The sequence below is a fragment of the Stomoxys calcitrans genome, chromosome 2, assembly GCF_963082655.1.
Source record: "Stomoxys calcitrans chromosome 2, idStoCalc2.1, whole genome shotgun sequence".
Taxonomy (NCBI): domain Eukaryota; kingdom Metazoa; phylum Arthropoda; class Insecta; order Diptera; family Muscidae; genus Stomoxys; species Stomoxys calcitrans.
Genome location: NC_081553.1, coordinates 155,524,398 through 155,537,532, shown reverse-complemented (window position 1 = coordinate 155,537,532; position 13,135 = coordinate 155,524,398). Strand labels below are relative to the sequence as shown.

The 13,135-nt window shown below is 36.9% G+C and overlaps 1 protein-coding gene across 6 annotated transcripts in view; it reads left to right on the top strand.

Moving 5' to 3' along the window:
- Positions 1-12,571, top strand: part of LOC106092598 (protein distal antenna) — a 356,654-nt gene extending 344,083 nt beyond the window's left edge. For 4 of the 6 annotated variants that reach the window (XM_059361421.1, XM_059361422.1, XM_059361419.1 and 1 more), the window contains one exon: positions 10,128-12,571. In XM_059361421.1, the coding sequence (XP_059217404.1) occupies positions 10,181-12,178 (1,998 nt within the window). In that variant the 5' untranslated portion in view covers positions 10,128-10,180 and the 3' untranslated portion in view covers positions 12,179-12,571. Of the gene's footprint in view, positions 1-9,597; positions 9,615-10,006; positions 10,025-10,127 lie in introns of those variants that run through there. The other 2 variants (XM_059361420.1, XM_013259489.2) reach the window with 2 other exon arrangements.
- Positions 12,572-13,135: the final 564 nt, after the last annotated feature.

Below are 13,135 nucleotides of genomic sequence, written 5' to 3'. Positions count from 1 at the left end.
GTATTGGATTGACGGAAACCTAGTATTCCCTTACCCTGCCATTGCAGGGTAAAGGGGAATGAAAAAGCAGACGGTTTTGCAATGAAGGTTAGACGATTGCCGTCAATAAACTTGGTTAACCCGAAGCCTTTCGGGTCGACGCAGTCCGAGTTAAGAGCGTGGGCTCCGAACGCCCATGTTACGCTGTGGAACAACGAAACGGTCGGCAGGACGACGAAAATCCTACGAGGAGATCCGGATTCTGGGAACTCGAGGCTAGTACTGAAAGGAAGTACGAAAGAGGTCAGTAAAGGTTATGGTATCATAACAGGACACGTAGGACTACGAGCTCACTAACGCAAAATCAGTGTGGCAAGTGATAGCATGTGGAGAAGATGATAAGACGTTGGAGCATTTCATATGTCCTTGCCCGACAGCTTACAGACACCGACGGCTTACAGACACCGGTACTTAGGTAGGGACAAAATACCGGACATAAACCAACTAAGGGGCGGGGTATAGAAAACAATTAGGGATTTCCGATTACTGGATTAGGTGTATGTCCATAGTGGCAGAGGCGGATTAATATCCACATCCTCTTTTCAACCTAACCTAGTTCCAATTTTCTCGCCGTTTGCCCACTGATTGTCGGTAACTTTTGGGACCGCCCTGGTATAATTTTGCCCAACGACATGAAAAAAAAGTTGTCCTTGTGTTTTGCTTGTTTAAAATCTGTATTTCTCCCAATATTTCGAAATATCTTTAAATTCCATCGTTTTTGCAACAACAAAAAACATTAAAAAATTAATATCTTTTTAAATTGTTTTATTTATATAAATTTTATTAAACCTATAGTAAAATAAAAGATCAGAAAGTAGAAAAATATAGCATTGAATTGTTCGTCAAACAGATATTTTACAACTAATCAAAAAAAAACCAAAACTTAATGCACTCTTTAAATGCTAATCGTTGTCGGAATTTGATTCACGAATATTTTTGCTTGGTCTGAAACAATTCTCAATCGACTATCGACATCCATTTCAAAAATGGTCCAAAACAATCCATAATAACTTAAACCACCAAAACCCGATCACCAGATTTTACTTCAAGATCCTCTATTGGCAGCAATTTTGAGGAAATTTCATACATTTCTGTGCCAATTATAATACGAATCGGTCCACACCCTGATATTGTTCACAAATTTAAGCCGATATTACTTCTCGAGGGCACAATTGTCGCCCGAATAACGTCTAAAGCCTCAATAAACTAATCGAAAGAAATGTTGGGCAAAACTTAAAGTGGCTAGACTTTTTCGAAAAAATAAACGGAGTAATAATATATATACGAGTAATAATATATACTTTATATCGTCTATAATTATATTTGTTATTTAAAAAATGTTCCGATACAATCTTCAATCACATCCTCTATTAAAAAAGTGTTTAAAAAAAATATTGTGAATAAATTAATATTTTAATTGAAAAAAAAAAATTAAAAAATGGCAAACAGTTTCAAAGATTCAATTAAATAAATGATTGTTGCATCGTTGGATTCTTTTGCCCAGCTGAATCCAATATAGGGTTTGTTTTTATTTCTATTTAGAATAGAAAGCAAAATAAAAACCCTTTTTTTAAGGTGTAGGAAAAATGTGGTTGCGATTGATGCATTGGGTAGGCCACAGAGATGACGATTTCGAAGCTAACAGTACTACATCATCAGTCTGCTTAGTCCAAACAGATTACATGCTTCCACCCCTCATTAATTAATAAGCTGCTGTACCAGCAGTGCTTTAACTGCATCCAACGACAAAATAAAACCAAAATAAAATAGTGCAAAAACATATGAATGAACGGAAAGGACGCCGATAAATGTGTATACACACATTAAAAGGTTACTCTTTGGCAAACGAAGTTTGCTAGGTAACAGATATTTTGGCATTATTCTTTTTGAGTTAGAGGTGTTGGCGGTTGGTGGTATAACTTTCTTACTGCTCTCGAAAAAAGGTGCCCTGATATGATCCAATATTCGTCACAAGAAGGCATGCTTCTCCCACTGCTCAGCTCACTAATAGTGAGTGGGGAAGCATGCAGTCTTTTTGGGGCAAAGCAGACTGATGATGGAGCTGGGTTAGCTTCGAAATCGCAATCCCTATGGCCTGCCCAATGCATTAATCACAACCTTATTTTGCCTAAAACTTAAAAAAAGGGTTTTTATTTTGCTTTCTATTCTAAATAGAAACAAAAACAAGTGAAAAGGCGTTAAGTTGGATACCCACCACCTCGGTGGATACCTGTAAACCACCTATCGTCATAATCCAGTGAAAAATTCTTAATTTATGCCCCCATAGCAGCTTTATCGAAATATGGTCCGATTTGGACTAAATTCGACACGGATATTGAATGGTATAATAAGTACAAGTCTGTGTTCAATTTTGTAGAACAAAATATTGGTCTTTTTGGAAGCCATGTCCAAATATAGACAGATCTGAACCATATAGGACACGAGAGATCGGTGTATATGGCAACTATATCCAAATCTGGACCGAACTGGCCTAAATTGCAGAAAGTTGTCGAAGAGCCTAACACAACTCACTGTCCCAAATTTCGTCGAAAGCGAACAATAAATGCGCCTTTTATGGGCCCAAGACCTTAAATCGAGAAATCCGTGTATATGGCAGCTATATCCAAATCTGGACCGATCTGAGCTAAATTGAACAAGGATATCGCATGTCCTAATACAACTGTCGCAAATTTCAGCAAAATCGGATAATAAATGTGGCTTTTATGAGCCTAGGACCCTAAATCGGCGGATCGGTCTATATGGGGGCTATATCAAGATAACGTCCAAAGTTTCAGCTCCATATCGCTATTTTTAAAGACTGTAGCGTGATTTTAACAGACAGACGGACTGAGGGAGGGAAATGTCTAGATCGTTTTAGACACTGATCAAGAATATATATACTTTATAGGGTCGGAAATGGTTATTTCGATGTGTTGCAAGCGAAATGACAAAATGAATGTACCCCCATCCTTCGGTGGTGGGTATAACAAACCCTCTATTGGTTTCAGCTGGACTAATGATTCCAACTACAAAATGAAACAACCAAAATAATGTAGAGCAGAAACAGATAAATGATACTATTTGAAATTTTTTCAATATCGATGGGGATTTTTTTTTAAACAAAGATTTAAAATTTTATCTTTTTAAATGAAATAATTGTTTCAATCGTATTTTTAATTATAATGTGATCTTAGATTCCATTATTTCTTTGTCTATTCATTTAGCACTGTTATGTCCACCCGTTTTTTCGAAAAACACTAGCCGCTGCAAATACTTCCTATATACATACATAACTCTTTCATACCAACTATCTTTCGACTATGACCAATTTATGCAGGCTTAACGGCTTTAGCTTCGATCTATTTAAAACATTAAATTCTATATACACGCCAAAAATAAAACGTTTGGAACATATTTACGACAGACAAAACACTTTTAGTTTTAAGTTTTATTTTTAATGTTACTATTTAATGTTTCGCTTTTTTTTAAATTTTTTTGGCCGAATTTCATTTTTGGCTAACAAAATACATATGCAAAATAACCGTTTTTGCAAATAATTTAATTTCATGTTGCACAGCCAATCAAAATATACATTTTCATTCGTAATTGTAAGAAAAATTCTCCAATGCCTATTATGTAACCCTATTACCCTGTTAAAGAAAATTTCACTTGAGCTGCGTACCTGCAAACGAAATTTTTCGGTAACGGTATCGGTATGGTTACAACCATTTCGCAGGAGGTGAAAACTGTTCTTTACACAAAAAAAAAGTAATTCGTTTGACATAAATGAAATTTTCACCAAGTAAACTTCTTTTGTGAAAAGGGTTAGAATTTGTTTATGATAAAAGTACACGGTTAAAAGAATTTTTGACAAGTATACATTTTTTTACCCTGACAACACCTTTCATTCTTCATATATATAACATGTTAATCACGATATCAACTAGTTTTTCTTTATTCATAAATTAATTTAACGTTATGTTTAAAATGAACTGTGCATATTGAAAAGGATGTCAAGTTCAATTTAATGTTGTAACATAATTCAAATTCAAAGCTTTACGAATTATAAGCAAATAAACTCTTTCAGAGTATATTTGGATTTATTTCTATGTTATGACACACAATTATATTGAAAGCCTTCCATATTCGCGCAACTCCATTATGCGTTTGTATTTGATCTGCTGTATTCGTTATGCTATAAATTAAACAAAAAATAGTTGTTGGTGTTTTCGCACATTTAAATACCTACTTTATGATGGGTATTTCATTATCGCGTAAATTTTACCAAATAAGGTGACTTAGAAATTCTTGTTGTGTTTTCTTGTACCTGGCGGCCGTTTGTATGTTGCTCCAATAATTTTTTTAATTGGCCATACAAGCATTGTTGCACCGAAAAATTGTCACTTTCCGAGTTTACCATCCGCACTAGTCCGAGCTGTTCAATATACTTTGCTCAATCAAAACAAAAAAAGAAAAAATATTTGTGTGTGAGAATATGTATATACCAGTGATGAGCACATAATTAAAATATACGCAAATATATACAATTATAGGTCAAGTACACGAATAATAGTTAGCGGCTGTCGAAGCACTTTTGCAATTAAAAAGTTTTTGGGTTTACAACAAAAGAAAGGTCCGTTTACGATAGACGAAGCTGTTAAAGGGATTTCAATAAAAAAGGTTAGTTGCGTTCAATAATACTTATGTTTATAGCTAACGTTTGATATATTGAAGCGAAACATTACACGGTTACAATAAGAGCAAAACTTCGTGAAAAAAGTATTTTGTTTATTACAAAAATTTCCCAAACTTTTTTTTTGCGTGTAAGTAGAGCACTTCTTGTACTTGAGGCCACTTACTTTCTTGCACAAACTGATATATACGCAGGTACACAATATTGATTCGTTAATTTCGACAGGTCTAATAGAGGGAGAAAAATCGTTTCTAAAGTTCATCGGAGACTTGTTTCAAAATGGCATATGTTCATATTTGCTGTACGTCTCCGGAACTCACTTACCAACTATCTGCAATAGCTCAGTAACTCGGCAACTTTTAAAACTAAACTTTGGAAATATTTCACTGAATAAAGTTGGTGAATGATAAGGCCCATTTATTTATTTATATTTTATTCCTATATACCTTCCTCATGTTTCGTACCAACTTAGTGCATTTTACTTACCAACTTAGACTATTAAAAGCTTTTTACTTTTCAATTAATTAATACATTGTTGTTTTATTTTTTATACCCATCACGACAGGATAAGGGTATACTAATCTAGTCAATCCGTACGTAACACCTCGAAATATTGATCTGAGACCCTATAAAGCTTTTATATTCAGGATCCTCTCGACATTCTGATTCGATCTAGCCATGTCCGTCCGCCTGTCGAAATCACGATAGCGGTCGAACGCGTAAAGCTAGCCGCTTGAAATTTTGCACAGATACTTACTATTGATGTAGGTCGTTTGGGAATTGAAATGGCTCCCATATAAACCGATCTCCCGATTTGACCTCTTGAGCCCCTGGAAGCCGAAATTTTTATCCGATTTGGCCTAAATTTTGCACATGGTGTTCTCTTGTGACCTCCAACAACTATGTTAAGTACGGTCCTCATCGGCTTATAACAACAATGCCAAGTACGGTCTAAATCGGTCTATAACCTGATATAGCTCCCATATAAACCGGTCTCTCGAATATCCTTGCTGATTCGACAGAAGTTTGGTATGTACAATAAAATTATGCCCTTCAACTAAATTTAGTTTGTATAAATTTTTAGCAGAATACATGGTAATGGGTTCCCAAGATTCGGCCCTGCAGAACTTAGCATGCTTTTTCTTATTTCTTTCAATTCAAATCTCAAAACCCCCAAATATTCCTTTTATTTCGTTTTTAATTCCTAACATATTTTCCAACAACTGGGCCAAGTACGGTCCGAATTGGTCTATAACCTGATACAGCTCCCATATCAACCGATCTACCGATTAGACGTCTTGAGCCCCTAAAGGCCCCAATTTTAATCCGATTGAGCTGAAATTTTGCATGCGGTGTTCTGATATGACTCCCAACAACTGTCCATAGTACGGTCCAAATCGGTCAAGAACATGATATAGCTCCCATATAAACCGGTCGCCCGATTTGACTTCTTGAGCTCTTCCAAGCCACTATTTTTATCCGATTTAAATCGGTCCAAATCGGTCTATAACCAGATAAATCCCATATTTTAGCAGAATCCGTGGTAGTGGGTTCCCAAGATTCAGATCGGCCGAACTTAGCGCGCTTGTACTTGTTAATATTACTTTTAATTTATCTACCAATTAATTTTCATTTAATGTATTTTTTTAAAACCTGTAATGTATTTGATGGTCATAAATTGCTAGTGTAAACTGTGTAAAATTGTTGGAGAAATTACCCGTACTTTGTAGAATTGTAAGAATTTTATAGTCATACAAATACCAAGTTTAATTGATCAAATTTAAAGCAATATTTTTTCAGTTCAGTGTTGGGCACACACACGATTACCAAGTTCTTGCGCAAGTAGACAATAATGTGCAATAGTGTATGCATTCGCCCACCACTGATTTATACCATGGATTTATTCTCCAAGAGAACAATGAAACTTAACACTCGAATACTCATCACTCACCTAATATCACTTGTCACTTTCTTTATTCATTACAAGTTTATCATATGATCTATAGTGAGTCCTCTCACTCTTCTTTATATAACATGCATTTTGTTTTGAGTGTATAACAGTTCACGAATATTGTGGGTTTAGTCAGAAACTTTGTTTAAAATATAATTCATGCTGTTATTCATACTTCTAAGAGCTTTCAATTAATGCAGTTCTCCCATTATTCGCAGCGGATATAAATTATGACGTTTAAGTGTGACTAAGTTTCCGGTCTAGTCAGGATTTGTTCATTGAAAATTTTAATTAAATTAAATATAGAAAACACTTGTTTGGACATCTAATCCTTCCACTTGGTCCTTCCATCTATTACCTACACGCAAAAAATAAGTCGTTTCATATAAATGAAAATTTCGACAAATCGGTTGAAAATTGCGGCTTCCAGAAGTCAAATCTGGAGATCGGTTTATATGGGAACTATATCTAAATCTGAACCGATATGGCCCATTTGCAATCCCCAATGATCTACATCGATATTATGTATCTGGGCAATATTTTAAGCGGCTAGCTTTACGCGTTCAACCTCTATCGTGATTTCGACAGACGGCTAGATCGATTTAGGGACGATCAATAATGTATATACTTTATGGGGTCTTTGACGAATATTTCGAGGTGATACAAACGGAATGACTAGTATACCCCCATCCGATGGTGGTGGGTATAAAAACGACAGACAGTTTAGTTAAGGTTCGTTTGAGTTTTTATAATTGAAGCGTTTTATAATTAAGATATTGAGCTATAACTTTGCACAGATTCTTTTTTTTTTTTGTTCATAGGCAGGTTTATTTTGAAGATGGCTACATCGGACTGTATATTAAAATAGCCCCCATACAGACTGATCTCATGATTTAGCCCATAAAAGCCGGATTTATTACCCGTTAACGATAAAATTTGGCACAATAATTTGTGTTAAGTTACCCGATATACGTGCCGAATATGTTCCAATTGGCCTGTGTATATGTTAAAGTCTCAGGCCCATAAATGCTACATTTATTGCTCGATTTCACTGAAATTGAACACAGTAATACAGGGAGCTATGTGTACATGCTGAGTATGGGTTAGATACTACCATTCTTGGGAATAGCCCCTATATATAATGATTTTCAGATTGAAGATCTTTCCCCCTTAAATAGCTTCTGATCCGATACTGCTGAAATTAGGTACAGTTAAACCACGCCTCATCCTTCCCGAATATGATGCAGATCGAATCATATTGTGACATAGCTCCCATATATATCGAATTCACGATTTACCGTCTTGAACCCTTATAGTACCAATTTATTACTGGATTTGGTTGAAATTTTGAACAGTGAATTGGGGCGAGTTTCATCGAGATCGAATCATAAGTCGACATAACCGCTGTAGGTTCATAATGGTGAATTTTTCAACGAATTTTAACAAAATGTTGCTTTTCAATTCCCGAACTTAATGCCTTTTTACTTATTTTAAATTAACAAAAAAATGTCGAGCATCGCTAAGGCCGGTGGCAGAATGATTTTTTGACAACTAATACATATACATAGACACTTACAAAGCGCAAATTTGACCATGAACATTCCATTTAATAACAGGGACAAACTTCCCATATATCAATGAGTGCTTTCCGATTCAATGACGAGGGAGTTTTTTTTATTGCCAAGTCCGAACGGCGTGCCGCAGGGCGACATCTCTTTGGGGAGACGTTTTTACATGGCTTCAATGCAGTACACAGTACCTCAAACCACCGCTGTATAAAACAACACCAAAATGCCCTAAATAGGTTCCATCATAGATAAGAATCCCATATCCATCGATCCCTTTACTGGGCTTCTTGAAACCTTTCAAGTGTCGATTCCTTAGTGTTAAGAGTACATGTATGGAATCTTATTTTTGGTACGATTTGACATTTGAAATTCTTTCCCATTTAGACCTTAAAACATGATCATGTTGGTTAGACGAATTTAAAATGGCCCCTTTGCTAGTCGCACATATTTATTAGCGTATAAATTATAAACAGCTAAACTAATATTCATTTTTAAAACGTCTACAAAGACATTTTGAAAGCCAGACTACATACATCCTGGGAGCGGTTTTTGGTGATACGTCATTTACAGCATTTGGGAATAAAATGCACGATTACTTGGCAAGGCAAGGCAATGTTTGAAATGACAATTGCTGTTTGCCAGCCCAGGAACGCTAATACGCAACACGTTAGTGTGTTACCTCGTCCAGATGGTTATGGGTACTGCGATATGCAAGTAGCTAGGTGCCAACGGATTGGGCGAAAGCAACATGAATATGTTTTAAAATTGTTATAAATGCTCTTATGGTTGCTCTTAATTGCTTCTCTTTGGTAACGAACATGCGCAGAAGTGGTCCTCGTTGTACTGTATTGACTAAATTTTTTTTAAATTTTAAAGGGGCGGAGTCACAGTTGTACGTATTCGTTCGCACACACTGAGGATCACATAAAAGATAGGCTCCTTTATGTACCTGGGTGTTTACATTTGAGGGATGTTTGCCGGCAATATTTTATACGGTACGCTCGCAACACACTAACCGACAGGTGAGCCACTGAGTGGTAGTGGTGATGAATGGAATGCAAGTGAGAAACACGTGGCAAGCTCGCGAGTGTGTGAGCTTGTTGCTTATTCGTGAATATGCGGCGACTGTATGCGCGTGCAAATGGTAATTTTTGTTTGGTGATAACAATTTTATGGTGGTGGTGGGTCTAATAAGAACGCGCCAATTAGCATTTCTCTTTGGATGTGGCATTGCCTTTACTCATTTCTGGCACGAGTGCGCCCCCTCTTGCATTGGTTGTCTGGGATATGCAAATTGGACGTGGGTATACTATACATATACTACGTTTTTGGCCATTCGTTGTCCTTTGTTGCTGCAATACTGGTAACAATTCTCAAATATAACGCGTCCTGAACACATTTATCTATACACACACACACACACACACACACACATGTACCTAGAAATATTTAAAACATGTATATGCTTCGTGCACTAAGGAAAAGTAGAATATATGGGGTTTTACCACGAACGATACACTTTTCGTGAATAGCGATGATACACTAGCGGTTATTTAAAAGCGGCTCCGGCTGTTATTGGATGTCAATGCTTTGCTGATGTATCCATTTGGACCAAAGAAATTGAAATGAAACCATCCCTTGTAAATACAATGAATTTATTGCAGTATATATGTGGGGGGAAATTGACGAATTAGAGTCGAATGCACATTTCGCTCTTTTCCTCATTTATGCAGTGTCCTTGGCGAAGAGTTGCTCACTTATTAACATATTGGGGTTTTTTAAGAATACTGTTTAATACATATCTATATTAATATCATCATGGGCTTAATAAAACTAATTAAATAAAAATGTAAATGTTTTGCTCTTTCTTTTGCAGAATTCAAACTGTTCGACAACGGCTTAAAGTTGGATATTTCCAGCTACCCCCACATGAATATACGCATCAGCACCAAGGGCAAGCGCCCTTTACGGAGCTTGACTCCTAGTGACAAAGTACATGCAATACAGCGAATACATGATGGCGAATCAAAGGCGTCAGTAGCTCGGGATATAGGGGTTCCTGAATCCACATTGCGTGGTTGGTGCAAGAATGAGGACAAATTACGTTTTATGTCACGCCAAGCATCAGCCGAGAAGTTCGGAAACGACTCTATAGTAGATAAATTGGATGGGACCACGCCAAATATGTTGGGAGGTCCCCCTGAAAAAAGGCAACGTTTAGACGCTTCCATGGCTTTGAATTTTTCAAATAAGATTAAATTTGACCGTGCTCCAATCAACGGACTAGATTTTAATACCAACAAAACCTTGGTAGAATTGGGAAAGTTCAGTAATATAGCACCAGACTATGCATCTTTCAATGGCTCTGTCAAGAAAACACTATATGGTGCTGATATTTCACGATCGGCAGAACCATCCATTGCCGCTATCAGCCCTCTTTCTAATCTGACACATCTGTCTGGACTAACGGGTCTAAATCAATCCCCTCTTGCGATTAGTTTTAATGAGCTTACGACAAACTTGACATTATTAGCGCAACTTAATCCGAACTTGGCAGCAATGTCCAGTGGTTTATCCGTTTCCGGAAGCACAATGCGCAGCACAAACACAAAAACAAAACCCCCAGCACATCTCAATAGTCCACGTGGCGAATCGAGCGAAAGATCGACGGGCCTTACCGTAAAAAACTGGGCAAAACAAAGTTCATCTACACCTACCCCAACCGATCCTACTTCCTGCAGTCTAAATTCATACCAAAATGATGAGAAGTTGCACATAAAAAGCCCTAATACATCCTTATCTACATCAACGCCAATAGGTACGACGGTGCCTTCCCTCTCATCCATCTCAGAAGATCCTCTCCTATACTGGCTTAAGTCTCAACAAACTGCACTGGGTCTCAACAATTTATATCCCCATACCCCTGTGTTAGGAGCACCAAGTCCCCCAATTCGTTCGTCAACACCTCAACAATCCAGCTTTAATGCGGGGACACCACCAATAATACCTAATCCTTTAACACCCTCGTCCACACCCTCTGGCAGCCTAGATGATAAGAATGCTGCATGGTTCAATTGGTGCAAAGCGTTTGGAGTAAGTTTAAACTCACTTGCCCCAGCTGCAGTCGTTTCAGCACTACACGCCAATGGCGTTAGTAACACTGCTCTCACAACTAACCTAGGGGATAAATCTATCACTTCAAAACTCGGATTTGAAAATATATTGTATTCTCAACTTACAAAAGACGCAAATTGTTCTCCCCAAAGTGGCGTATCTGTCGAGCTATCACAAAATCTTGATATTTCGAACAAACCTGAAGATCTTTCTTCAAAATCATTTAAAACCAAAAACTTCTCGCCGACTCCGGAATTAGCAGCTGATAGTTTACTATCAAATATTACCAGCAATCCCAGAAATGTGCAAGATGTGCTTGACAATGCATCCGACTCCGCTAGCTTACAAGTGCCGCGAAGTAGAGTAGCTGAATGTAGGGATGTCCTTGACAACCTTCTCTATAGGATCAACAGTACTCCCAATGCGCCCTCTGGAATTAGTGATTCTGACGCCAGCTACTTAAACGATCAAAATGATGGGAACCTTTGCCCGCATAACAACAACAACAATAATTCCAATAAGACAGACGAAGAAGAGTGGTCGAAATGTAATGAGCATGAAGAAGATTCGGAATACAGCGAAGCTATCAAACATGGCGAGAAATTCCTGAAGTGGCTGGAGAATTGCAGTAATCCGCGAGTAACTGCAGTTCAGTTAATGCAATTGAGATTTCTTATTTCCTCCGTTAAAGGGGTCGATGAGCCAACAATAAAAAATGAGGACAACTCAAGTTCGCCAAAACATTTTTCCACCATCGAAATTGATGGCTCCTCAGAGGAAGGTAATCGTTCCAAACCACGTCGCCGTAAATAGGACCAACCCAAATTGGCTTCAAGTATACCAACTCAGACGGCAAAGAGAGTAATGTCTGAGACGTTTTCTTAAATCGTGCCAACAAGTGCTTCCAAAAACATAGATTCCTGTACACAGAATTGGCATATATACATAATTGCGTAGTCAACGGAACTCAAAACAGTTTATCTTCTGCATACTTCCAATAGTCCCCAAAAACAGTGGACGAAAACATCTTAAACATTCGTTTATTTGACGTTCTAGCTTCCTATAACACACGCATATTGCGGATTTCAGATCGGAATTACAATTAGTTTTTAGATTAAGTTTTATTCCTGTATGAGATACATTTGTAAAATTGCTCTGAGTTTCACAAAATTACCAAAACATTAAAACTTCCGATGTAACATAAACTAAAAAGCAGGTTATGATATGGATTTTTTTAACACTGTTTCTTGCTGTAACTTGTTGGTTTGAAAAGGCAAAGGGTAAGTTTTAAAAACTAGTTTTAATACTGCTGTCCAAGCAACAAAGGACTATACTCATCCCAAAATGATTTCAAGTTTCAAAGAAAGTCATGGACAAAATTCTGAAGATATGAAAATGATGGAAGGGATATCTCTAAATAGGGATCTATACTTTTGACGAAAAATCGATTTTTCGGTTTTTACCAAACAAGCAAAAGTGATGTGTCGACTTTTACGAAAATTTAACTTTTGCAAAAAATGGGAACATTTATGTGAACATTCGTATTTAGATTTCCCGTATAAGTGTTTTTTTCGCAAAATTACTGATTGGACAAAATTGAAGTTTTGTCCTTAACTATTTACATGAATTTGAACTATTTAAATGAAATTGAATTTCCTAACGTCTGTTATTGTGAATTATCTAAGAGATGTATTTAAATTTCCCTACCACATATGCTAAGTGGTAATAGAATAGGCACTTAGTTTGTAAGTACTAAAATATCTCCCTTTC